This window comes from Diadema antillarum, unplaced genomic scaffold (assembly GCF_040938485.1).
Source record: "Diadema antillarum isolate AM-2024a unplaced genomic scaffold, OU_Dant_1.0 scf00000208, whole genome shotgun sequence".
NCBI classification, from domain to species: Eukaryota; Metazoa; Echinodermata; class Echinoidea; order Diadematoida; family Diadematidae; genus Diadema; species Diadema antillarum.
This window is the reverse complement of record NW_027271097.1, coordinates 420,768-448,236: the sequence shown is the minus strand read 5'-3', so window position 1 is coordinate 448,236 and position 27,469 is coordinate 420,768. Positions and strand designations below refer to the sequence as shown.

At 38.9% G+C, this 27,469-nt stretch overlaps 1 protein-coding gene across 1 annotated transcript; it reads left to right on the top strand.

Moving 5' to 3' along the window:
• Window positions 1-16: 16 nt before the first annotated feature.
• LOC139724221 (laminin subunit alpha-2-like) lies at window positions 17-27,347 on the top strand. Its single transcript, XM_071635365.1, has 25 exons — window positions 17-292; window positions 3,602-4,233; window positions 5,046-5,227; window positions 5,843-6,010; window positions 7,129-7,314; window positions 7,952-8,100; window positions 8,781-8,932; window positions 9,440-9,589; window positions 10,530-10,855; window positions 11,235-11,366; window positions 12,092-12,235; window positions 12,961-13,282; window positions 15,180-15,422; window positions 15,932-16,302; window positions 17,077-17,253; window positions 18,014-18,274; window positions 18,888-19,031; window positions 20,146-20,321; window positions 20,626-20,845; window positions 21,323-21,504; window positions 22,819-23,088; window positions 23,614-23,851; window positions 24,587-24,765; window positions 25,532-25,721; window positions 27,058-27,347. The coding sequence occupies exons 1-25, from the start codon at window positions 17-19 to the stop codon at window positions 27,345-27,347; spliced, it is 5,760 nt and encodes a 1,919-aa protein (XP_071491466.1).
• Window positions 27,348-27,469: the final 122 nt, after the last annotated feature.

Sequence of the window (27,469 nt, the reverse complement as noted above, 5' to 3'; positions counted from 1 at the left end):
TCCTTCTCTCACAAATATGCCAGTAAGGACACTAAACAAATGGGGCAGGGGTTCAATACCCCTCCTGCTTGTGTGTGCATGGACGCTGATGACATCAGTGCAGTCTCAGAGTAGTGGGCTGAACTTAAATCAGGACTGTGAGATGACTTCCCGTGATGGGACCACAGAGTACCTTGCCTGCACAGCCAGCTCTGAAGCACTCTCACAGCTTGATGTGGCAGTCGCTGTCGATCCTGTGAACTCAACGTGTGGTCTCAGCCCAGACCAGACCAGAATGATCTTCAGCACATTGGTAAGTACAGCCTTCTCTCACAACTCCATTGTGACACATAAAAACTTGAATGAAACAACCTGCTAGAGACACCCTGTGTTAAAAAGCTGGCCAAAAGATTTGGATTAAGTCTTGCAGAAAGTAAAGTTTTAGGTTACTAACATATTAACATTTATACAGTTACATCTCTTGGTATGATGCAAAATAATCATCAAGTCAAACATCTGCTGATAAGAATAAATCCTGTGCTAGGCTATTTTATATTATATGCTTTGAACTACTTTGAACTTTGTTATAACGAGGTCAAATATAGCGAGTTACCATCATACAATGTGACAAGGTACGTTGTAGTTTTTCAGATTCCATTCTTTTGTTTATTCCTAATGTAACAAGGTACCTGATATGATTTAAAAGTATAAGTTCACTATAGTTAGAACTTCAGCTGGAAATACTGGTTCTTGAGTTTACTTTGACAGGATGCAGTGTTCTGCTCATTTTTAGTTTAAGACCTTTTCAAGTCTTTATAACTTACAAAAGAGGGGAGTCATAATGATCAGAAGCCAAATAGAATACAAACAAAGCAAAAAAAAAAATAAAATCTGGAAGATGTAGAATGAGTGATCAAATACATTTATATGTACAGCAGTCAAGGATTTTATGCCAGGGACATCTAATTTTAGATACAGCTGAAGACCGCCACGTAGCGATGACTTTAAATTGACTTTATGACAGTCACTTGCAGACCACCAGAGCCTCCGATACATGCATTTTGCCAAGCATGCAGTTTGAAGCAGATTGTATAATGCCAGCTGTGGCATATTTTTTTCTTTAGATATTGACTCCTTACAGCTTTTGTATTTGAATTTTAGCAAGTTACCATCCCCCCCCCCCCTACACTAACACACATCAATGGCAATACTGCTGTTGAAACTGATGAGCTTTTTATGAAATTGTGTGATGAATTATTGAAAGATCTCCTCAGCTGGGACACAGTACAGTACAACCTGCTGCCAGTGCCATTGTGCACCATGTTTACTTCCGCATAATGGGAGGATGAAAATTGGACCCCACCCATTGAATGAGTCATTGTGTGTGTATTATACAGTACAAGAGAATAAAGCAAGGGAATTTGGTCAACACCCTGGTAGAGCTACACTTGTATGAAGGCCCGCACAAAGTAACTGCCATTTTATTATTAAATATAAAGTCATACGATAAGAGTTTCAGCACTTGCCCCTCATTATCACCACTCGATCTTGTCTTCACTGTGCTCTCAGGGCAGTGTTGACAAATTGATATTGGGCAGTGAAAATGACAGTCAGATTTCAGTGTGCAGATGTAGTAGATTAAACACCATTGAGTGCTGCTTTCCAGGTTTAAAAAAAAAAGTGAAATGTAATTTAATGAATCTTTTATTGTGGGTACCATGTATGATCTGCCTTTACTTTAGTATTGGAATAGTGCATTTCCATCCACTGTACACAGGAGAGAGATGTAATCTTTTAATTAAAATTATGACATTCTTGTTTACTGACCATGTTGCATTTATCTGCGATAGGTAATGTAACAACTTGACACAAAGTACTATTTAGTCCCAAATAAATAGTATCAGATATCTCCAGACAAGTTCAGAAAGAGAAAAAGCATAGTATTGTGGAAATGTTCACTGTACATTGGATCATCCCCAAGATTCTAATGATACAATGCATTTGCTGATGATTAATGAACAAGCATTCAAATGGCTATTCACCGTAGATTGATTGTATGGCAATTTTGCCATCATCTGAAGTATAATCAAACTCAATTTTCTCACAGTAATGAGCTCATTTTAAGGTGTTTATGTTTTTAAAAGCAGTGCACAAGTCAATTATACTACAATGCTAACATTGCATACAATTATCTACCCCTGCTTCCATGTTAAAATACTTACTAAAATAGATAAAAACTAAAAACATTGTACAGTACAAGGTACGATTGTACATTGTAGGTACAAGTATAATATGTATGATGCCTCAAGTGACCAAGCACTCAGTGGATGTTGGAGTCACATATTGCATCAACGACTGTTCGTGTTATGCTCTGTCAATACATGGTTGCCATGGTGATTGTAAAGCTACACCAACTGGTGCTGATTCATATATTTGGGTGGGGAGGTTTCATTAGATGGGAGTAGCACACACAATGTATCCAGCACAGCGCAGCCTCCATGCTTCATTAAACTTCCACTAGTCTCAGCTCCAAACCTTTGTTCGTCATAAACATGAGCCAAGTGATGATGTACCTGGATCTGTCTTGTACTTTTCATTAGTAGGAGTTATTTGAATTTTGATTAAACTGTAAGTTTAACTGTCAATACTTTACTATAAACTGGCTGCATGGTTTCAAGAGATATAAAATAGAATGACAGTGGTTCTATTTTAAGACTAAAAATGACACCCAATGCATTACAGTAGGAATCCAAAAACATTGATTGGAGAGCGGTCTGCCAAGGTTTTCATTACTGAAAGAGAAAGAGAAGGTCATGATAGGATGCATTGAAACTTAGTGCAGTCCAACAATTGTACATTGTAAAACAAAACAATGCCTTTATTTTTTATTATGACATGCTGCGTCATGGGGATTATATAAGATACAACCCTCAATGTAAAAACCCTCTATCCTTGAAAGTACATGTTATATCTCCTCTCTTTTTTTTTTCTTTTTTTTTTTGGGGGGGGGGGAAGCATTGCGTAAAATCAGTTTCAATAGCATTTGAAATGACCGGACAACAAAATTTCCTCCTTTTTTGTTTTTGTTTTAGTGCAATTGCTTGATTTGCAGAGTAGATTATTTACTTTAAATTCTTTTTATTTGGGGGGGGGGGGATGTAGATATTTCTATATGTGGGTCGCCCATATATGCCAACAAAAAGAATTTCCTAGATGGATATTAAATGAATCTGAATCTCTATAAAGTAGGACCCTATAAAATTCTAAAATCTTGTTTGGATTTACAGTGTACATTCATGGCCATTAAATGTTAGTGACAAACCTGAACCTGAGAAATTAAAAAAATCCATCTTGTCATTTGTGCTTGGGTGGATACTTCTCCACAACTCTCCAGTAGACCACATCTTTTTCTTTCATTGACCAGTATAGGCTGACAATTTTCCCTATTTGTTTGTTCGTTCAGTCCTTCTCTCACATGTTCAGGAATAAATCACTGGAATTTAAAGAGATGATAATGCACAGGAATCAAAATGTAACATTACCAAGTTGGTATGTTCACTGAAATAACAAATTCATAGAATTTTGATGCAAATAATCATACTCATGTTTTTCTTTCTACCAGGGCTATGATATATTCGGCATATGTGATGCCTCCAACAGCTCCTTTGCCCACCCCCCAGACCTCATGATAGATAGTCATGACAGAGATAACCCATCATGGTGGCAATCGATGTCATGGTATGACTACCCAGTGCCGCTAGAAGTCTCTGTGACGTTATCCTTGCACCATTCTTATACCCTCGTGGACAATGTGGATATCACGTTTGCATCGGGACGTCCCAAACAGATGATCATTGAGAAGTCGAACGATGGAGGGGTTACCTGGGAAACGCTCCAGTACTATTCAACAGACTGTCAGGGTGACTTCAGCCTGCCTGATATAAGTGCAGGAGATGTCGCCAGTGCAACGTCTGTATTCTGCACTTCAGACTTTAGCGGCACACTGCCGTACAGTGATGGTGTTGTTGTGTATGGGGTGGAGGCCAGGCTGGCGCTTTTATTCTCAGACAGTCGTCTGCCGTCAGAGCAAGTGGCAGCGTACCAAAATGACGTTGCCTTCCGCAGTCTGCTGACGATGACAGACCTTCGGCTGAGGCTGTTGTACCCAGCCACTGATGGCCTGGAGATCACTGGGCAGCAGCTAAGTCTCATCAAGTATTACTATGCCATCTCGAACATTGAAACCTACCTCATGTAAGTCTAGAATTGATGGTAATCATATAACATGACATTGTACATACTTGATGTAAGTGTACCGATTGCCAAATGTATGATTTATTTCCTTAGTGTACAATTGCAATGTGCCAGACTTTTTCATAAATCTTTCTCTTTCAAATGCATATTGTTTTCCTTGTTTTACATTTGACTACACAGTATAGACTTTCACTTGTTTCAGAGATGACTGCAACAACTAATCCATTCCTATAATATCCTACAATTAGATAATTTCTTCACCTCCCATGAAGTAAGAAGTATTTCAGTAATTCTCATATTTGGCACTGTTGTGTGTGGGTGTGTTTTCTTCTTTCAAACTGATGTAATGGATCAAGTTGCCACTGACTGCACACCCAACAAACTACTGTAATTCTTTGACTAGCACTTGGGTCATTTTGTTTAGGGTGGAACAATTATGATATATAAGTCAAATATGTGAGACAAAATTTATTCCTCATGTAGGGTGGAATATTTTTGCTCTTTTTGTGAAATTGTTAAGTGAGTAACCTCGTACTCGGTGTTCTGCACTAACATTTGCTTGATGTTAAACTCTTCCTTGGATCATATTGTTGTTAAAGTCCGTAGATCTGTAGGTAGATACTGGGCATTGTAAAAGAGCTGTGAAACCACTCTTTATATTGGCCCATGGAAAAAAAATACATATCATGAGTCAAGAATTAAATCAGCTCCCTTATGCAGTTAGACATACACTGTGTTGTATAATAATCATAATTCAATAGTCACACAATTTTCACCGATTGTTTTTCTTCCACGTTTTGCCTTTCTTTCAGCTGCAACTGTAATCAGCACGGCCGTTTCTGTGTTGCCTCGGCAACCGATGGGGTAGTCTGCGAGTGCTTCCACAACACCATGGGTCAAAACTGCGAGGAATGTCTTCCACTGTACAACAACCGCCCCTGGAGGGCAGGCTCATTCACCCCTTACCCAACAGGCACTGCCAATGAGTGTGAAAGTAAGTCAGTAAGAAATGATTTAAAAAACAAACAAACAAACAAAAAAATTCTGACCATCCAAAACAAAAGGAACAGAAATATTGACAGATAATATGTCTGTGTATATGTGCAGTTGCGCTTTAATCATCATGCTTGGATGAATGAAGTGTCCTCACAAAATTAATTGAGTGGCAGTAAAATGAAACAAGATCACATGCAGTGCTTGTACGTATCCATTCTGTTGTGAAAAGGCAAGCACACATACACACAATTTAGTGAAAACCAATGAACAAACAGTAAAAAGGTGTAAAAATGATTAAGCTGAGCTTGGATAGGAGCTCAATAATGAAGACTTTAATATTCCAGCTGCCAGTAATAGTGAACACGTACAATGTAATGCATGCCCTAAAAAGACAAACATACTGTCATGGAAAAGATGTTAATTAAACTTTATGTGTTTAAATCTTAAAATCTGAAATGTGTTTGTATTTGTGAGAAGGAAATGAGACCAGTTTACTTGCACTGTGTCAATCAAATCATTGAAATGCAAACTTCAGATGTGAGACATGTTGTACATTACAGTATACATCTGGTTCAAGTTGGCTAGGTAAAGTGAAACGTTGTCTATTTGCCAGGGTGCTTGTGCAATGATCATGCTGACAGCTGTGTGTACAATGCCACACTGGGTTATGGCGTGTGCCAGGATTGCTATCACAACACGGCCGGCGACTTCTGTGAAATCTGCGTGGACGGATTCTACAGCAACGAGTCGCGTGCCATGAGCCACCCAGACGTTTGCATAGGTAGGCATATGGATGAAGAACTGGCAAATATTGGCTCAATCAGTGTGCACTGGGTGTGGTGTTAATTGCAATCTGAATCTCCTGCATGGTTTATCGACTCACTAATTATAGATGTTTTGCCTTTATTTCATGGGTGGGTTGTGGGGTACTCCATTCTATTAATTCAGTGTGTACATAAGCAGTGAACAAAATTGCTACTTACTGTTAGCAATAAATACAACTTCAATGAAATTATTATCTTTATTGTGACAGCTTAGCCATCTATTGTTGCTATGGTGATGTAAAGAAAAGTTTGCCTCTTATTGTGATGATTCAAGAGATAATTCCGTAATGTGGTGTCCTGAAATTGCATATTTTGCCAAACCATGACAAAGTAGTCCATCCATTGTTTAATTCAATTGAGTTGCTTTTCAACAGATTAAACATTCTGAATCAAAGTCTGTTCTAGTGAACGGCAAATTGCATAATAATGGATGCCACAGTCAACTGGGATATGAAAATGTCAAGTTTTATATAATATTTGTTTAAATTCAGAAATAGCATGAACAAAAAAAGAAAAAAGATGTCAGATAAACATGACAGGAAATGGCAAACTAGTTGTATTTTTTCTGAAAGTGATAATTGGCAAAATGGTGAGGTTTACAGTCACCACTACCTACAGGACAAATTCCACTCAATCACTGGAATGGTATACATCAGATATCCCAGGGCTTGATAAACTGGCATTGGGCCAGTGGTCCAGGGCCATTGAAAATTGGTGTCAGGCCACCAGACTTTCAAAAAGTATCTCTTTTGGTAGCACAATTGGGCAACTAAGATTTGAAAGAGATTGTCATATCTCCTGTTTAGTGCCACTGCATTTCTTTTTCATGCTACCAACAAGTCAACTTTAATGATTTTAGTCGGGCAGATGGGCCATCAAAGAAAGAAAAAAAAAGAGTCCTAATCAAAGTTATATCTAGTCATTCTGTAATGACACTATTGATAAACTTTCTTCAATTGCTCGCCTTTCACACTGCTTCAAAATTTACTGAAGTTATTTTTTAGTCTTTTTTAAGTCTTTTTTAGCATAAATTACCAAATAATTTGTGTGATTTGTTTTCTTCCCTTCTTTGTAGAATGTAACTGTGAGCCTCTAGGGACAATCCTCAACAGCACGATATGTGCCCAATTTGCTGACAATGAGACAAGCTCTCCGATTGGTCAATGCCAATGCAGGGAGAATGTAACAGGCAGGGCCTGTGACCAATGTGAGAGTGGCTACTATGGCCTCCTTGTGGATCCAAATCCTGGTAATTGCAAAGGTAAGAATTGCAGCGTTTAAGATAAAATCCTCCCCCCCCCCCCAACAATTTACAGGTGTAAAAAGGTTACGTATGAAAACAATATGGCAAAGCTGCCGTATGAAAACAATATGGCAAAGCTGCCGTATGAAAACAATATGGCAAAGCTGCCGTATGAAAACAATATGGCAAAGCTGCCAATAGTATAATGACCCCACTTTGTGTAGGTACAAGGATTCTCTTAATAATAATAAGGTCCATGATACATGTAGCTGCAGAGTCCTCCAATCTGTTAACGTTGAAATGGTCAACGTTCGTGGAAACAAGAGATTCAGTAGATGTTCCTATTTTGATAAATAAAAAATGATTGGAGTGTTGCCTAGAGGTGGCAGAAAAAAATATTAGCCTTCATAAGATAACCATCATCAATTTATCTTACCTCAAATGTAAATTCACTGAAGCTTGAAAAGAGTCAGTTCATAGTTTTGTTTATGCTGTCTAAAGTTATTACTTACATGAAAAGCCTCTGATCATGTCGCATTCAAATTAACCTTGCCACAATTTCACATTCTCAAAACATCACTGTAGTGTTACACTATGTGTGACCACCATGTACTTCAAGGCACTACTTCAGGTGTGTCCTTTTGTTTGTTTATAGTGTGTGGATGCAATGTGCTTGGTACAGTGAATGCTACTGAGTCATGTGATCAGCTCAGTGGTCAGTGTGACTGCAAGCCCAGTGTGGACACAAGACAGTGTGGACGGTGCAGAGAACAGTATTACGGCTTCCCTACTGATGCTGAAGAAGTGAGTGAATGTATTACAAGCAGATTTTTGGGTCTTGAAACTTGAATTTGTGTGGATTTTAGGCACTCATCAGCTTACAGATGAACAACTAGATGCATCAAGAGATACATTATGTAGTTTATCAGAAAGAGCTCAGCATTTATTTCAGTATTTAAAGAATGAAAGTCATTAAGAGGAAATGCAAGGAACATTTGAGTATTCTCATTTTTTTCACTGATTAGACACAGAGTTTGTTCCGGTTTGCATTTGGCACATATTTTTGTTATATAGAAAGCCATCCCTCAGTGTACTATGATAGCCATAAATTATAGCTTGCTAGACATATTGCTGTCTTTCCTTGAACAGTTTGTGACTCATCCAGACTAACTAGTAGTACACTTTGCAATTAGTACTGTACATTGTGACACAATATACAGTACTCAAGGAAATAAACTTCATTATGATCAGAGCTTCTTATTTTATGGCTACAATCTCCCTGCTCTTGAAAGAGATTGTTGAGTCATAATCAAAAGAAGAGCATCAGAAAGCAAAATAAGCTCAAATGTAAAACAAACAGCAATATCCAAGCAGTGTTGAAATAGTCAGGGGGAACATCAGACACATTGTATATAATCACTGCAGCACTGCATTCTGGTAAGTGGAGATATGTATTTTGTAACTATGTTTTGTCCTTCTGACAGGAATGCACTTTTTGTGACTGTGACCCCGGAGGTGCAAGGTCATTGACCTGCCATGAGGTCACAGGTCGCTGTGATTGCAGGGGCTTTGTGATTGGTCGTCAGTGCAGGGATGTTCAGAGCGGCTACTACTATCCCCAGCTGGACCACAATAGGTAAGGTGGCCTTAAAGAAAAGCATGGAAAATTTGCATCATCCTCCCCCACCTTTTTTTTTTTTTTTTTGCCAAAATATCGTGCTTAATTCCATTCACTTCAAATTCATCCAGTCTTATCACAACTGTCACAGAAACAAGTCCAATTTTATACTCCAATTCTTTTGACTGTTATCTATCAGATTGTGATGTCACAAAGAGGACAAAAATGCTGAAGGGACTAAGTACCGTATGTTTTGTTTCAAGTTTTATGTTTTGGGACCTCCCATGTGACACATATGGCAGCTGTTCAATTCTATTCGAACAGTAAATATGGCAGTTGCTAAATTGGAATTCAAGCTAAGAAGGAAAAAGAAATAATACCCCTTTCAAGAAAAAAAGTGCTTTATCAAATAATGCGACAGCCAGTCAGAACGTGTTTCCTTAAGACCCACTGCTTTTGTTATGTTATGTCAGATGGCCATATAACCATTGTTTCCACTGCTGTTTTATTTTTTCTTACTGGAAGATATGATGCGTGGGAAGCCAACTCCAGCTGTGACCAGCAGTCTGATGTTCCCTCCAGCCAGTTTACTGGGCGGGGCTATCTGGTGTGCCAGTTTGGTGACACTATCGTCTTTGATGGCATCACAGCATTTTCAAATCTGAGTGAAAGAATGTAAGATATTATATTTCTTTCTGGTCAACAAAGTCTTCCTTTTCAAAAGCCTGTTAAAGAATTTCCATTTATTCTTTCCTAGGAAATGAAACGCGAATCTGTGATTCTAGTTTTTGGCAGATTAATTTAAAGCAAATCATTACCTATATGATCTGGAATTACTGGTTACATGTACGCTTTATATATCAAGGAATTGGTAACCAGTTAAAAGAGTGCAGAGAATCTTTCTGGAATAAGCCATCCACAATATGTTCCTGACCCTAAAAAATGTGAAAATGATTAAAGAATGAATGATCGATTTGTGTGTTTTCTGTCCTTTTCGCAGGAAAAACTTAAGTTAGAGTTATGCTTGGAAGGAAAGACATGCTTACATGCAATCTTTCTGTTCAGTGTAACAGTGATAGTAAAGATTCAGTTCCACCATCAGATACTTACTAGATGTGGAGATGAATCTTGTAATAATTTCATCAGTGTGTGAGCTGTAGGTTGAAAGGTATTAAATTTGACGTCTGTGAACTTTTAAGCATCATCCATTGGAATGGAGTAGCAGCCAAAGCAATAATTACATGCTATGAAATGAGGAGTATTTCAAGGTGTAGAAGTTTTGGGTGAATTTTACACTCTACTTCACATGTGCAAAAGTACTGACATGTGAATATATTTCTTATATCAAAATATGTAAAAAAAAAATATATATATGTATTCCTTTTTGCAAAGATGAAATTGAATAAGTGAAGTTTACTGAAATTGGTCCAGGGTGAAATATTATTTGCATATATAAAAGCTTCCAGTATACAGTATTCAATATAACTTTATTTCTTTATAGGGTCAGGAAATAAGTGTTTTGTATATCAAATATGCACAGTGCTGTGCAGATGTTTTGCACTGTTTATATAACATGCCTAACCTCAGCATGGCTTGTTATATTTATTTTCTACAGGATGAACTTTATCAGTGTTCGCTACTCCTACGACTCCTCAGCCCCTTGGTTGATGATGGCGCTGACCGTTGCCGTGGAAGGATCCATTGACCCCTCGCTAGTTTGCCCGTATCCCTCAGGAGACATTATAGCAGAGTTATCTCTCTCGCTGGAAGCCGGAGTCGGGGTGTCCTTCGTTTCAGACGATTCATTTTCATTCCACCGAGACTGTTCCTACAGTGTAGAGCTGCAGCTTGACAGCCCAGGAAATGGTGCAAATTCCATCTCGATAGATGCTGTAGTCTTACTTCCAGACCCTACACTCTTCACTGTCTACCAGTTGGCAGGTCAGTATGATTGTAGTCTCATTAAAGGTGTTCTGTCTTGTTTTGTTTTTTCATAAACTGTACATTGCATTGTACTTCAATACAAAATTTATTGTGGAATAAAATTGTATTGTCTTGTAAACAAAAATACTGAAGAGAATTAAATGTTTTGAAGTTGCAGGAGAGTCTAGCTGAATAGTAAAAATTTGATATATTCAGAAATGAGTATTATCATCCATGTCTTGATTGTGCTGTACATTTGTTCTACTTTGTATGCAGTCATATGCAAAGTAGTTGAAATGTTGCTATTGAGATTGCATCTGCACAAAATATAGTAATCAGCAATGATTTCTAATCAACAATGTTTGTTTGTCTTTTCTACCAACATATCATTACCCAGATGCTGTGGAAAGAGATTTCTATGACAGCTGCCTGATGAATTTCTCATCCATAGCAGAACGTTCTGCTGCCCTCGTTCCTTGTCAACCTTTCACCTACTCCCTAATGTTGGAAGTTGCTGGGCAGGCACTACGTAAGTTTGACTAGTAATGCCAATGAATAAATCAAACTAATGTTTTAATACTTTTATGTTAGAATTCAGGTTGAGTTGAGTATTGGACAGATATTTTCACTCAAACTGACCATGAGTGATGTTAGCTTGTAGCTCTGGGGGGTGTTTCATGAAGGAACTTGTCGGATAAAATATCTGACAAGTCAATTATATCCGACAAGTTTTGAGAAATTCTTTAGTCTGATTGGCTGATTTCTCTGAACTTGTCGGATATAATTGACTTGTCGGACATTTTATCTGACAAGTTCCTTCATGAAATGCCCCCCTGAACTGTAAGCTTTTTGTCAAAGTGACTATTTGACAGAAGAAAATGCATGTATACTGTGTTTGAATCACCGTGATCTTTTGCACCTCAGGTATCTTGATTTGAATTAATGCATTGATCATGTTAGCGCAGTATATATGCTTTGAATGTTTGTATGAGTCATCTTTTGTTAGTGAGGTTATAGTATGAATGCAATTTCATGCAGGTGTAATTGTTTAATCCCATGTCTGTCTTTCACTCTGTCTGTTTCTCAGTCTCCACATTTATCTCTATACTCCTCCTGTAAGTCATTTTACAGTGGAATAATTTAAGATAAGACATATTAATGCACAAGTGTGCAGTGTGTATGTGCAAAAATCATTTTGCTGCTCCTGTATGTATGAAATATACATCTTTGTGATGTGTTTATAAATTCATTCAGCATGTAGCTGTGATCCAGATGGATCTCTACAGACAACCTGTGCAACCTATGGGGGTGCCTGTCTGTGCAAGCCAGGGGTCGGAGGTCAGAGATGTGACCAGTGCTTGCCAGGATTCTTCAACTTCACAGCAGAAGGATGCCAAGGTAGGGTGTCATCATGCAGGAGACATTTTATAACTTTGATCTAGAGTTTTTGGTACTGATGCAAACTGCTGACAGCACAATAAGAAATATATGGAATATGTGAGTGCATGCATGCGCCTTAAAGTGATCCAAGGTATTGTCAATAGAAATGACTTAAATGTGAAACTTTGCTGTCATATCTGAATGTCTCTTCGGAGGGAAGAGCATTCAAATGCTAGAATAATTTCAAGTCCTGGGAGAATTAATGGAAGGTGTAGAGTATTTCTTTCTTTGTTGATAAACCAAAAGAGGATGTACGCGTGTATATGACTGCAGTCCATCCACAAACACTTGCTGTATTTGACAAAATTTTCATTGGAAGGAGTCATATTTTTACATCTATTTTTCCTTCAACTTTTCATGATATTTCTGAAAATGACATGTTATGAAACCATGATCAACACTTCTTCTTTTTTTTTTTTACAAGAATTACACTTATCTTGTGACTTAAAGAGAGGTATGCGTGAGAATATTGATAACTAATTACATAGTCATTGATTTGTGTTGATGAAAGCCAGTGAATCTAATCCTCAATTCCAATTCATGCTTGAGTTGGATGAAGAGTTTGAACTCAGAAATTTTATGGCATGTCTAGAACACACAGCTTGACAATGTAGATATTACATGTATATTTTATTCAAGAGAATCTTCAAATCCGAATGAATGATTGACTGTTTGCTCGACAGCCTGTGGGTGCAATTCAGAGGGGTCAGTCACCTTGGCCTGTGACTTCCAGACTGGTCAGTGTCCGTGCAAGGAGGGTGTGGCTCTCATGGGTCAGCTGAACTCCCTTGGGGTGGAAAGCAGCAGACAGTGCAGTGTGTGTCTGAGGGGCTTCTATGGGTTCGGTGGTGAGGAAGGCTGCCTGGACTGTGGCTGCCTGGAAGAGGGGTCACTGTCACCCCAGTGTAACGAGGAAGGGGTGTGTAGCTGTATGGAGACTGTGGGAGGAGAGAAGTGTGACAGGTGTCTGGATGGCTTCTTTAACCTCACTGTCAGTGGCTGCAGGTATGAAGAAATCATTGGATGTACACTTGTATCTGTTTTTATTTCAGAGAAAGAGGTTTGAAACAATGGCAGCATTTACTTTGGAACCATGGCACGTGTGTTTTTCACATTATGTAGTTTGGTTTTTGTGGGATTTTTTGGTGGGGGAGGGGGATGGAAAGGTGGGCAGAGTGATGACAGATTATGTACAAAAAAGGGTAGAAATCTAGTCCAAGCATGTGAATTGATTTCATGATATGTGTGCTAAACTTGACATGGAAGGAATTGTTTGCATATGGTAATTTGCTAGAAATTCTAATTAACTTTATTACATGGAAGGCTTGCAAAAATTTTGTCAAATATTTCTTTTGATATTTTGTCAATTTATTTACTCTTGACAATAGCAGTTGTACTGGAATACTAACAGGAAATGGTGCAAGTATTCAGACAGGCACAAGGAATAAGACTTTGAATTATTTGACTAAATCTTTTGTTGCATGAAAAGAGTGGAAAGGGTTTTTTGAAGTAAGAACAATCACGTTACTTTATTATGCCTCCGCCACGAAGTGGTGCCGGAGGCATTATGTTTTCGGGTTGTCCGTCCGTCCGTCCGTTCTTCCGTCCGTCCTTCCGTCCGTAGTAGCGTCCGTCCTTCCGTCCGTCCGTAATAAATTTTGTGGACAGGGTAACTATCAAAACCTTTTAAGGTATCCTAATGAAACTTGGCATGTACAGCTGTATGTGTATTAGGGGGTGAAGTTGTGCCTATCAACTTTTGGGTGCACATGGTCAAGGTCAAAGGTCAAAAGGTCAAGGTCAAATACGTAAAATTTCACTATTTCCTCCATATCTATGCAATGCCTGAAGATATTTTCTTGAAACTTAGTGTATACATGTATTACCCAATTAAGATTCTCTGGTGAAAGTTTTGGGTCATGAGGTCAAAGGTCAAAGGTCAAAAGGTCAAGTTAAAATATTAAAACTTTGCTTTTTTTCTCCGTACCTTGGAAATTGTTCAAGGTATCTTCATGGAACATAGTATATATACATGTACTGACTGGCAGTTATTATCTAGAGAATCTAGGGTTCATAGGGTCAAAGGTCAGGGGGTCAAAGGTCAAGTGCAACACTTCAAATTTTTACTATTTCCCTCATATTTACATTGTATGTAATGCCAGCAATTTTTTTTTTTGTGCACTTGGTGTATGCATGTATAATCTTATATAGATTATCTGGAAATTTTGCTTTTCTCTTTTTTTTTTTTTTTTTTTTTTTTTTTTTGGGGGGGGCGGCGGTTTGCCTCAAAGGTCAAAAGGTCAAAAGGTCAAAGATCAAGGGAAAGTGCTGAACTAACTTTTTCCTCCATATCTCAGAAGTGGCTCAAGTTATCTTGAAACTTACTACATGTTTATGCATGTTCTGCCTGACAGTGATTATCCTATGAATTTTAGGATCAAAGGCCAAAAGGAAATGGTAACAGTGTACACTGTACTTTTCAATACAGAAATTACACTTTTTCTCCATACCTTGAAAATTACAGTATTCATACACTTATGAATGGGTCAAAGTAAAGTTAAAGTCCTTGAATCCCCAAATACATGCTCTCCTCTTCATCTAATTAAACCTAGGTAAAGGAAGGTGAACATTCAACACATTTGTGACAAACATGTAATTTCAATATTTTGCCAATATTGTGAAAATGTAATTGTCCACATGTACTATAGACCTATTAGGAGAATCATGCATTATGGCGGAGGCATAGCAGTCGCCTTAGTGACATTTCTAGTTTTCTTGTAACTAGTCTGTATCTCAGAGGGAGCCTTAACCATTGGAAATGCAGTATGAAAGACATAATTCAAGTCATTATATCAGTTGACATGATTGTAGATGACAGTATTTTTTATCCTGTCCTCATCAGTCAGTGTGACTGCAACCTGGCTGGGTCTCTGGCAGCTAGCTGTGATCCCATCCTGGGTGTGTGTTCCTGTAAGACCAGCGTCCAGGGTACAAAGTGTGACCAGTGTGCCCCGGGCTCCTTCAACCTTGCCATGTCTAACCCAGCTGGCTGTCAGCCCTGCTTCTGCTATGGCCATGGGACAGTGTGCAACGCTGCTCCAAATTACATCCAGGATTATATCACCTCGGACTTCACAGATGGAAGGTGTGTCTTGGGTAGAATCTTCAGACAAGTTTTCTTCTGTTCAGCTATTTGTGGGATAGTGTACTTTGGCCCATATTCTCATTTATTTTAGTGGATTCACAGCTTGACCCAATTTTCTTCCTTTAGTCAGCATGTTTGTACAGAATGCAGTTCTAAATTACTATTAATGTATTGTCAATTGCTGTAAGTGCACAGACAAATGACATTGTATAATCGATCTATTGAAGACTGATAATGGTAGAGGATTTGATCTCGAAACTAACCAAATAACAAGATGAACAAAGTCTCTGAAATCATCTTTTATGTGTTTCAAACCTATCTCAAACTAATTGGTTATCTATTCTCAAACTATTAAAGGAGCTCATTAGGGCTCATTTCAGGACTGCCTTTGAATGCTTCTGAACTGCCATCGTAACTTGTGATACATTACAAAAAGGATATTATGATTGTTTACAAGTGCCAAGAGTCATGCATGTTACTGGCTGTTGTCTCTCTTGTTTGATATTTAGTTCCAGTGGTTGGCGATCTTCTGAAGCATCCTCCTTGGATGTCAACGCAGCTAACATCCGTGTCTCTCATCCACCCTTCCTACCAAGTGGAGAATCCATCTATCTCTTCGCTCCGTCATCCTATCTGGGTTTCAAGCTCAGCTCGTATGGTCAAACATTCTCCTACTCGGCCAAACTGGACATAGGGACAGTTGACCTCTCTGTAGGTCAGTATCTCATTATGACCGGAGGTCCACAGAACACCAGCATCTACTACACCGAAGAGGCCTTTGTGCCCTCCCTGCAGACAGCCACGTTCACTGCAACCTTTTATGAAAGCTTGTGGAGAGAGGTGGAAGGGGACAGTGAGATTTCTGATCAGGACTTCTTAGGTAAGAAAACTGATTGAATATGCACAAGTGTTTCTCTGGAAGAAGTTGTCAAATATATTGGCCAGCCATTTACCCATTACTGACTTTCGTTCATCAGTTTGCACATCCAGGGGTGTGCTTTGTTCATCAGGTTGAACACATATCTTGCAATTGATTATGAGTGAGTGAAGCTTATTAAGTTATCCTAGTCCTTACTGTATGGCAATGAATTTATTAGTGTGGGACTGTCAGGATATGACATATAAATGTTATAGTCTCACAAAATGGCCAACATTTATCTGTTGATAACACATTAACATTCTTTGATACTGCTTAGGTGAGAGCAAGTCATTGGATGAATAGGCAAAATCCACTTCATGTTTTACCACATTAACTGATGGATGTAGATATCAAGTGAAGCAGTCATAGCCTTTTAACCCTTCTGCTTTCATCTTGACAATAATGACGCATAACCCTTCGTGTGCCTCTTGTCAAGTCTGCTGGAGTGATTTCTTCTTTCGTTGGCACAGGCGTCTGAAAACTAATTGCCAGGGCATTTCCTAATCCCCTTAATCTTATAGTACCATGGCCTTCCAGTTGGAATGAAACACACTGTACACTTGGGTGGGCTTCTTCTATCTTACCGTTAGTATCAAGTTGAGACAAATTAACTCAAATGCTGATTAGAAAGCCTGCCATGTTTGAAGCAAGCTTCTTGGGGATACATATTAAAAGGATTTAAATGTTTTGTTGTATTAGGCATAAATAGTTCTCGTTTCTACTCATCTCACACAGCTATCTTGGCAGATGTCACAAGCATCCAGATTCGAGCCTCATTTGGTGCTGGCACTGCAAGCACCTTCTACTCAGTTTCCATGGCAACAGCAACCTATGATGCAAACCCTGCAGCTGAGGCAGTGACTACGACAAACGTTGAACAATGCGTGTGTAACATCTCCTCAAACACTATGGGTACCATTTTTTTTTCTTTCAATCAATACTTTGCTGACATTCACTGAAGTTTCATGTTTCGTGTAAAGTTTGCACTCCATTTTTGTAGGTTTTGCAATGCCAATTTCAAGTATAAGTAATATTTTGTGAAGATGAAGGAAATAGTTTATTTCTGATTTTATGCAATAGTATGTGGAGATACTTTTCTCTAGTATTCATGATATGATGGCAAAAAAAAAAAATGATGAAAAAAAGAAAACAAAATGCTGCAACATTATTGTATCTTTTGACACAGGTTTTGATTTCCACTAACCTCTACATGACAAACAGAAAAAACCTGTCTTGCAAATTTCCATATCACCATACCTGTTCCTCATAAAAGCAGCAGGTTGGACCAGTCTGTAGCATTATTCCCTCTTGATTAAGAGGTCCAGGGTCTGAACTGCTGTGAGTCCCAATGAAGAGTGTTGTGTGTTATCATACCATCCCCTCCGTATTTAGAGTTATAACCCTTGCATAAGATATGAAATGGAATCCCCATGTCATGGAGATTCACCACTCAAACTGCATCAACTAACTTCCCATGAGGAAAAAGATGAAAACCTGTTGAGGTACTAAAAGTTTGATTTACACACCCACTGTGAGGTAGGATCTGTGAAACCGAGCCCATGTGTTCATCATACAAACGTAGGTATTCAGTAATAGTCAGGGAATCTTATCAAACTAGGAAAAAGATTCCATCAAAGGTCATGTGACAGTCTTGTGATGCTTCCTCACACAGGTCTGTCATGTGACATGTGCCTTGCTAGAACCAAGCGCCAGAATCCGTTTGGCCCGCCCACTGAGCCCTGTGTTCCTTGTTACTGCAACGGTCGGTCGTCTTCTTGTGATCCCGACTCTGGAGTGTGTATAGACTGTCCTCTGGGGACAGTGGGTGACTTGTGCGAGAGCTGTGCCACAAATGTCCAGGAACCCGCCTGTGACAGCTGTATCTCAGACTACTATGGCTTTGGGACTGACCTCTTTGGTGGGGGCTGTGAAGGTAGAGTTTATTTTCTTGTGTGTGTTGTCCTTTGTATTTATTTGTTTGTTTGTTTGTTTGTTTGTTTGTTTTACATGTGAGTTGGGGTTGATCCTTTTCTTAAGTATACATGCCTTGAGCAGCCAAATAAAGGGGAATATTGTAGATCAAGTAACATTCATGGCATGATACTTTCATTTGCAAATCGGAGCCAATTACCTTTTTCATGGCATGAAACTATTGTGAATTGCTGACCATTTAAAAGTTATGAGTATACTACATCACAAGTGATACAGATATATATTGAACTTTTGCATGCATTTTACATATTTGCAAATCTTGGCTCCTCATGAAAGTTTCATGCACACAAAAATTTCTGGTTTTACAGTACACTGCGCTCTATTTGCCAAAGGTTACCCAAATTTTCATCCTAATTTGTTTGTGTGAGCTCGCCTCTCAGCTCTGAGCTCATATCTTATTTAGGTAATTGTCTGAATTTTGATAGTCTGCATTTACCAACCCATTTACAGCAAGGTCACTGTTTGACCTGTAAAATGTGGAGTCCTGTCTGACTGTGCTGCAGCCTGATTTAACAACTCTTCATGAATACTTTCTCTTGACCTTTACCCCAAAGCATGCAACTGTAATACAACTGGAACAGGAGGTGCAACTCAGTGTGATAACAACAGTGGCCAGTGTCCTTGTGTGGGCAACTTTGGTGGCAGGCTGTGTGATGGTTGTGCCTACAACTACTACAACTACGAACTTGGCTGCCTCAGTAAGTAATGTATTGACTTGTATTCCAACATTTGAAGTATCCATGAGTAGACTCTTTGCCTTGCTGCTGTAAGATACAGTGTGTCAGTATTTCCAGTGCTTGGTACTAGGCAGCTATGTCCTTGGTTATTACTACCCCCACAGTCGTTGGGACGCATTTCCCCTAGGATATCAAAAATTGTCAACTCGTACAGTGTACCATGAGCACTGTTAAGGGTACAACATTTCTCTGTATCCTATAGAAGAGACAATGAATAGTTTGTTTGCATTTTGAAAAGTGCATTTGAAAATTATAATATACATAGTTGAATATAAATTTTTATATTTTGAGACCTCTGTGGTACAGTGGATTAGACTGAACTTTCAAGCACGAGGTTCTGATTTTAAAACATGCTCTTTTAGACGAGGTGTTTTAGCCACAGTGTCCTCCTACACCTAAGTGTGACTAGTTTCCTTGCAGTGACGAGGTAATAATGGCAGGCCCCTGGGAGTTGCAAGAGGCCATCCTTTGGTAAATAAAGCCATGTTATGTGGAGATTTATGTGAATGTGAATATAAGTCATGCTGTTTTACAGCAATATCAAGTTTTCAAGGTAAAGAATAAGAAAGGGACTGAATACATGCATGTGAATCGGGTAAAAAGTTAATTGAGTCATAATCTTGTGCCTTTATAGTCATGTGGAGCTGCTTGAACCAGACATCTTTTTTTTCTCTTTCTCTTGCTATTTGTTTTGTGATGTTTTGGTATCATTTTTGTCTTTGTTTTTTAGTTAAACCATACATTGCGCTGTTTTTCTTGAGTTGAATAAGAATGTACTGTATAATGTCAAAGTTCATGATTAAACTCAAACAGCCAGTTGTGAAAAGGTATAAAATTATATATATATTCATTCATTCATCCATTCATCCATTCATTCATTCATTCATCCATTCATTCTTTATTGGTCTATGTCAGACATAGAAATTTGGCTTCCATTGACATTACATTGTATACCAAAATGAACATGACAATACAAACATATATATGTATTTGTTTTTGTACTATGCCTGTTATATCTTGTGGTACCTTTGATTGTAAATTTGGCTGACTATTATCCGTTTCTGATTCTGTGTAGAATGTGATGTTTGTTACGATGGTATCGAGACTGCCCACTTGGAGCTTCAGATCTCTGTAGCGAACCTGTCAGCCTTTGTGAGATTCTTGGAAGACAGGGACAACTCTTCTATTCCAGCACCATTTTATGAGCGTCTTCAGGAAACCAACTCAGAACTCGCACAACTTTTAGAAGCGGTGAGTATGAATATCTCTTATGCACAAGCAGACTCTTAAGGCTGTGTTCCAAGCATTCAAACAAACTGAACTGTACTGTACTGTACTGTACTGTGCCAGTATTGTGCTAGGCTAGAGTGTTTCGCATTTGGAGCGTTCAAGTCCTCTGAGGAGACAGTGTATCTCGTGTGAAATGTGAAGACTAGTATTAGTCATTTGTATTGTGTACAGTGCTGCACTGTCAAACTTGAGACATCTTACCATTCTTCTGCTTGGTACCAACCTTAAATATTGTGTAACTTCATGTATTTTTTGTGCTTCACAGACAAGTGCAGCTGTCCAAGATGGTGCCAATTTGCAGAGCACCATCGTTGCTCTCAACAGGGTTGTGGAAGCTCTTCTGGAAACACTTGACAGCATTGAGGAAATGATCACTACAGCGCAGGAGAATGCTACCAGAGCTGAGGAGAATGCACGCGTTGCTATGGAAACTGTTGAACTGGTGAACCAGGAGCTGACAGAGGCTTATGGAGTACTCACAAGCGGTGAGACCTTGTCACTATACTGTAATCCTGGACTGAGTTTTGTGGTGTTATTAATTTATTGTCTGCTGTAGTGTATCCACAGACAAACTCGATGACTGTACAAGGTAGCAGCTGGTTTACCAACATACTGAAGAATTGAATTAGGAGCAATGGCATCAGGTCGAGACCTCTATTTAATTCATTCTAATGATACGATGATTACTGATTACAGTACGTGTGCAGGGCACATACATTTGTAGCTGAAAATTCCAGCATACCACCATTAACATAGTTTTAAACAGAAAACTGTATGGATTTATGTGTGCACACAGCGTGACCTGAAATGCAATTCAAGAACTAGGATCACCCAGAAAAGTGTCAAGCCGAGGTCAAAATTTAACTTTCACACATTTCTGATTGATCAGTTTGTTTTGTGGTGGCATAAGTCAGATACTGTGTAAGTAGAGTTTACACTTTACATCTCCCCCTCAACTCCAGGTGCTTTCCAAGTTGCACAGAGCATTCTAGAAGACCTGAGGGACAGCCTGGCAAAACAGGCTGTGCAGATCGAGGAGGTCAGAGGTCAAACAGCCAGTGATGTTTCCTCGTTGGAGCAACAGGTGTCAGAGATCAGGAACATCACTCAGGATACGATGGATGCAGCTAGTGAGGCCCTCCAGGTAATTTGAAGATGCTGGTTTTACATAACGGATACCAGTATTTTGGTTACAGTTTGTTATTCTGAAGGTTCATTAATCTGAAAATGAAATGATTTTCATTAGTATGCACCTTCTTTCATTTTTGGATTAAAAAGAACCTTCAGAATAATGAACCCTATTTCATTTTTTGATTAACGAACCTTCAGAATAATGGACCTTATTCCATTTTTGGATTGACGATCCTTCGGAATAATAGCCCTTATCTCATATTTGGATTAACAAACTTTCGAAATAATGCTACAGATTTTCAGATTAACAAGCCCTTTTTCATTTTCGGATTAATGGACATTTAGGTTCAGGGAAATTGTGTGTTTTGGAATAACAAACCTTTGGAATATCAAACCTTATTCTATTTTCAGATTAACAAACCTTCAGAATGACAAGCATCACCCAGTATGTTTTATCAGTTCCTTGAGTGTCTTCTGTTGAGGGAGAGGGGATGGTTGTTGTTTGTTTAGCTGTTTTGTTGTTGTTGTTGTTGTTGCTTTTTCTTTTTGGTACTATGACTTCATACCCATGTATGTGAACTATTGCTTGTCAACTGGGGTATCAGTGTGATTTTGGTATTTTATGCTGGTTTTTCCATTATGTATTTTTGAGTGTGTATGTGTGTGTTTGTGTGTGTGTGTGTTTGTGCTACCTGCTCTACTTTCTTTTATCCAACTCTGAAAATGTACCTTTTGATTCATGCATCGTGGTATTCCCAGCCACCTCACCTTACACTGTTGTTCTGTGTGCGAGATGTCATGAAGTACGTTCCAGAAATTGGAAAGCATGGTCACACATGTTGCACGTGGGCATGGCCTTCTGAGAATAGCTGGAGGGATCTTTTGTGTGTCCCAAATAAAAAAGCTATCTGGTAGGCTATAGGAACATATATCCATGATGAGGCTGCTCATAGATCCACAAAGTTTGATGAATCCTATTAAAGACAAGCTGATTGAGACATGCTGATTTACCAATGATGCCCAGTATGCTGTGTATCCTTGTAGCTCCTATTCCACGGAATATTAAGAAATGCAGTTAGAGTCAGTCCAGCCTTGAGCTTTTACAGGATTTAGCTAGAACTGATGTGTACAAAGTGGACAACACTGCATACATTAGGAAACAATTTTATCAATTTTGGCATTTTATCCAGTGATTAAATAGAATGAAACAAACAAACAAACAAGCCATGATGTGTTTCTTCTGCTATTTGACACATACGATCTACAGATAGGAAGATTGTCATGTCCCAAAAGATTTATTTGGTTTACTGCTTTCCTTTGTTTTCAGACTGCACAGAGTGCACAGGTTGTTCATGACAATACGACCTCAAGGACCGCTGCTGAGGTTGTCAGGGCAACCAGTGTGGAGCAGCTGGGTCAGATCACTGTTCAGGAGGTCACTGACCTGGCCAGCAGGGCTAGAGAAGTAGACTCTGCAGCCAGGAAAGAGCTGGCTGACGTTGAAGCTACACAATCCGCAGTGGATGAGAGTAGGATTGATGGCATCATACAACAAGCTGCAGAAAAGACTACTGAGGCAGAAAACGTTCAAGCCTCGGTAAACATGACTAAACTGTTCTGTAAAATAAAGAGGCAAATTTTAAGTTTTGTGTTCATTACTGTTCACCTCAGTTGTCACTGTGCTCACTACCAAGTTTGTAGGACATCAGAAATAAAGACTTCTTTCTGGGCACTTCTCTGGTTGTTGTTGTATGGAAAGGTGTATGGCATCTTAGCACTTTTTCACTGTCAATGATATATTTTGAGTAAGAGTTTATTTTGTGCCATTTATGTACTTTAACTGGTGTAAAATGTTATTTCTGTTTTATTTATATATGTCATTCTTTACAACAAAAAGATTCTGAAAAATCATGTTCAATCTAGAGTTTGTTGTGGTATTATAATTACTAGATTGCAAGATTTCTAGCAAACCCTAGTTTTAAGATTACGGAATAAAGAATGGCAAATTTCCATACGTAGAGATCCACAGATGACAGAGTTAAAATTGTCTGCGTACTTCACTTATTACAAGATCAAAATTACGGAAGTGTTTGTTGTGTATTCGAACCTTCACACACTTCAGGCTGAAAACCGGATATCCAGCGCTCAGAGCATTGTCAATACGGTCAATGGTGCGGTCAGCCAGACAGGGCAGACGCGCCAAGAGGTGGATGCTACCATTCAAGAAGTGAATGACCGTAGAGACCGGTCAGCAGCGGCCAATGAGGGAGCAGCCAATGCACTTCTTCTCTCACAAGATGCCTTCGATGCTGCGGAGGAGATGCTGGCCATAGCCACAGACTTTGATAATCGAGTTGATGGTAAGATCATCTTTAACAAATATATTTTCAAACCTCCCCAGGGAGCTTTGATGCATAATGATTATATTACAGGTAACTTACATTATAACAAAGTCCTTAGGACAGAAAGTTTTCTTTCATTCACGTGGAAATTTTGTTGTAGCTGAACAGTAAAGCATGCAATCAGATATAATAGATGATAATTTTGGGACCTGGAAGTTTATTTTGTTGTAGCAAGAATTTCATTATAATAGTGTTCATTATTATGGGCGTGCATTGACAGAAAATGTTTTTATTAGATAACCAGCTCTTCGAGCAGTAATCTTAAACAGGCCAAATGATGTCTTTTGTCGAACACAGAGTACATCAGCACGATCTGATATGAAAGCTGGTTTCTGATAACTGACTTGCATTGAATTATTTTTTGTGTCTTTGAGAGAAAAAAAAAAATGGTGTTTGGAAGAATCTTGCCAATATCCTTTGTCTACACTATATGCATCAAAAAACAACAACAGAAAAAAAAAAGGGTTGTGGTTACGGTATGTTGTACATATACTTCCACTTTACAAGAGAATTAGTCGTGGAATCCTGGTTGTGTATTGTAAATGTACGGATAATGATAATGAGGAAATGACATATGTTGACTTGTGACAAATGTGCAGGGAAGGTAAAAGACATAATACCGTCAGAAAAATGGCAGCTGATATGCAGGAGGTTCTGCAATAAGATTATGCATAAGTGTTTCTTCTGTCCCAGAATCTCAGAGGGCCGCTCTCAGTGCCCTGGAAGGGGCAGACACCATCAGACAGGAGGCTAACAATGACCTGGTGCAGTCTGGACAGCTGAGGGCGCAGCTCACACCGGTTGCTGCTGCCGCCCAGGAAGGGTTGAGTGTGGCCAGTCAAGCCTATAGCATAGCTGACAGTGAGAGACAGGTATGGCAGCATGCAAACCTTGTTCTTTCTGTCTTTGTCTCATTAAGTGCATGTAACAGCTTATCATTCAAGACCTAGGCACCAGGGTGTGGCAATAAGCATAGATATTCAATCAATTTATGATAATTATTCTGCACGTTATAAATGTGAATTATCATTATTTTTGATAATATGTAGTTTTTGCCCTGTCTGACTGTAACATCAAGAGAAGAATAGAATGTTGAGAGATTTGTCTAGGTATGACGAAGGTTGACGGAAATGTCCAAATGTCTTTGTGATGGCACCACCAGTGTAAGAGTAAAATTGCTAGCTCATTGCGTGCAAGACAAAATGATACCATGGACATGTCTTTGTTGTCTTAGATTTTTTTTTTAATGCCTTTTTTCGCTATGATTATTTGGAGTTATCAATGTGATCCTGCGTGCGCTCAACTTTAGATAGTATAATGTCTATACCCTACAGATTTATGAAGCGGAAGAATATAGAATTTGTGGGAAATGTGATTGATATTAGGTTGCTTTCAGGAAAGCACACACATTTAATGACATGGTATGTTCACATGTAGCATCCATGCTGATTACTCAAATGAGTACTCAATCTTTCCTGAGTGTATGCAAACCTAAACAAAACCTGATTTATGTACAAGCAGTCAAACAATTCTCTCTTGTGTGTTTCCGTGCATTATGATTCTCACACGAACCTGATATTCTGAATAGACAGATCAATAACCCTATCAATGATGTAATTGTTATTTATAAACATCTAGGCGGTGCAGCCAATCAATGATAGAGCTGAGGAGCTATCTGTGGAAGCAGCCAATGGGCTGACAGAAGCAGACCAAATCACCGCCTCTGTCAACGCCCTCAATGATCAAATGATCGTGCCTTCCCTGGCGGCCTGTGATGCCTTCCAATCGGATATTGATGCCCTAGAGGCTGCTGTCTCCATGGCAACAGGTAGGCAATGATGATGTGTGATCCAGGGAGAGTTAGGAGAGAGATAGAGAGTGTGAGTGGTAATTCAGTATACAGTGTATGTGTGACTACCAGTAGGTGGAATCATGCATTTAACTTTATAAGAGACATATTTTCACCATGGTAGTAATGGTATGGCTGTATACAGCAAATCCTCCAGAGGAAAACATGGAAGAAAGTTGGCAAAACATTTAAAAACAGGTCAAATCATACCAGAGACTTTGGTCTAGTTTTAGAACTTAAAGGGATCGTACAGTTTTGGTTGAGACCTAATTTCAGGTTTCTAACATTTTTTGGTGAGATAATGAGTAACCTCTTATGAAATATGAAAGAGCATGTAATTCTATGAGGAATTCAATGTTTATTTGATGAAAATTGGTTTTGAAATGGCTGAGATATCCAAAAAAGAGCGATTCTAATAAAGTGTGGGACCCACACTTTATTATGATTGCTTTGTTTTACTTTGTTTTGGATGATTCAGTCATTCCAAACCCGATTTTCATCAAATAAACTTTGAATTCCTCTTAAAATGGTATGCTCTGTACTACATCATAAGTGTTTTCTTGTTATCTCGCAAAAAGTTAAAAGCCCAATTCTCATCTCTACCAATACTGTACTATCCCTTTAACAGACAAAAGAAGACAATTACCTTGCTCTCTTGTTTGAGTTTCTACAATCAAGGAATCGTGCAATATATTGTATTTAAATCATCGCCCAGTGTGCACTCTACATAGTAACTATAAAATCATCACCAAATAAAAATGTTTTTAAAGGTCCTAAATAAATAATCAGTTGTGAGTGACATGTGACAACAGCCACAGTTACAAACTGATGTCCTAGTGTCCTCTCTATGAGCAAAAGACTACTACTGTAAACATGGAATGTTTCGCAAAGGAGAAATTTGCCCTAATTTCATTTTTTGCCAAACTAGCACCAAAATAAGAACATACTGAAATATTTTTGGAGACTGACACGAATGCAGAAATGCTCTCATCACTGAATTTAAAAGCTGTTGAATTTACCTCAAATTACCCCATCGAGAAGTGAAAGTTTCTGCCTTCATAATATATCATTTTTACTCAGATGTATAAACAGGTTCCTAGTGGGAGGCTGTTATGTTAATATTGATTCATACAGAGTGAAGTTATAACACTGTATGTACCTACGTAGCTGTTTGATTCTCATGAATCCAGGTTCAGGTATGATTTTGAATGAATGTATGTGAATATGTGTATGTAGGTGGTGCTAGCTTCACCAGAATAGATCTATAGGTGAGATTATCACTCACCCCCTGTTTTTGCTCCAATTTTCTTTTCAGAGTCAAACAGAGTCTCTTCCTCCGCCGTGACAGACAGCCAGACCAGGGTGTCCAATTTGATGCAGATCCTCGCCAGTATTCAACAGGTGGACACCAGCCAGCTGCCAGATCTCCAGGTCCGTATCCAGCAGGCGAGGGCGCTGTTGACACAGCGAGACTACACCGCCATCGTCACCTCGTTGCAGCAAGGGATTGAGGAGCAGTCAGCGTGGCTGGCAGAGACACAGGCCACCATCACATCCCTACAGGAACAGCTGGATGGGCTCGAGAGCTTCAATGTAAGCCCTTGAAAACAAGTACAGCAGGAAGATCTCATGCAGGGCTCGATATCAGCAGTGGTCCAGGGCCACCAAAACTTGATGCCGGGTCACCAAATTGCCAAAAGGTCATTTTTTGGTGGCCCAATCAGGCA

What these genes read in the sequence shown, in the direction of transcription:
- LOC139724221 (XM_071635365.1), top strand. Translation starts at nt 17, where the DNA reads ATGCCAGTAAGGACACTAAACAAATGGGGCAGGGGTTCAATACCCCTC. An exon ending in TCCCTACTGATGCTGAAGAA is followed by an intron (nt 8,101 to 8,780) that starts GTGAGTGAATGT and finishes TCCTTCTGACAG; the next exon opens with GAATGCACTTTTTGTGACTG. An exon ending in CCCCAGCTGGACCACAATAG is followed by an intron (nt 8,933 to 9,439) that starts GTAAGGTGGCCT and finishes TCTTACTGGAAG; the next exon opens with ATATGATGCGTGGGAAGCCA.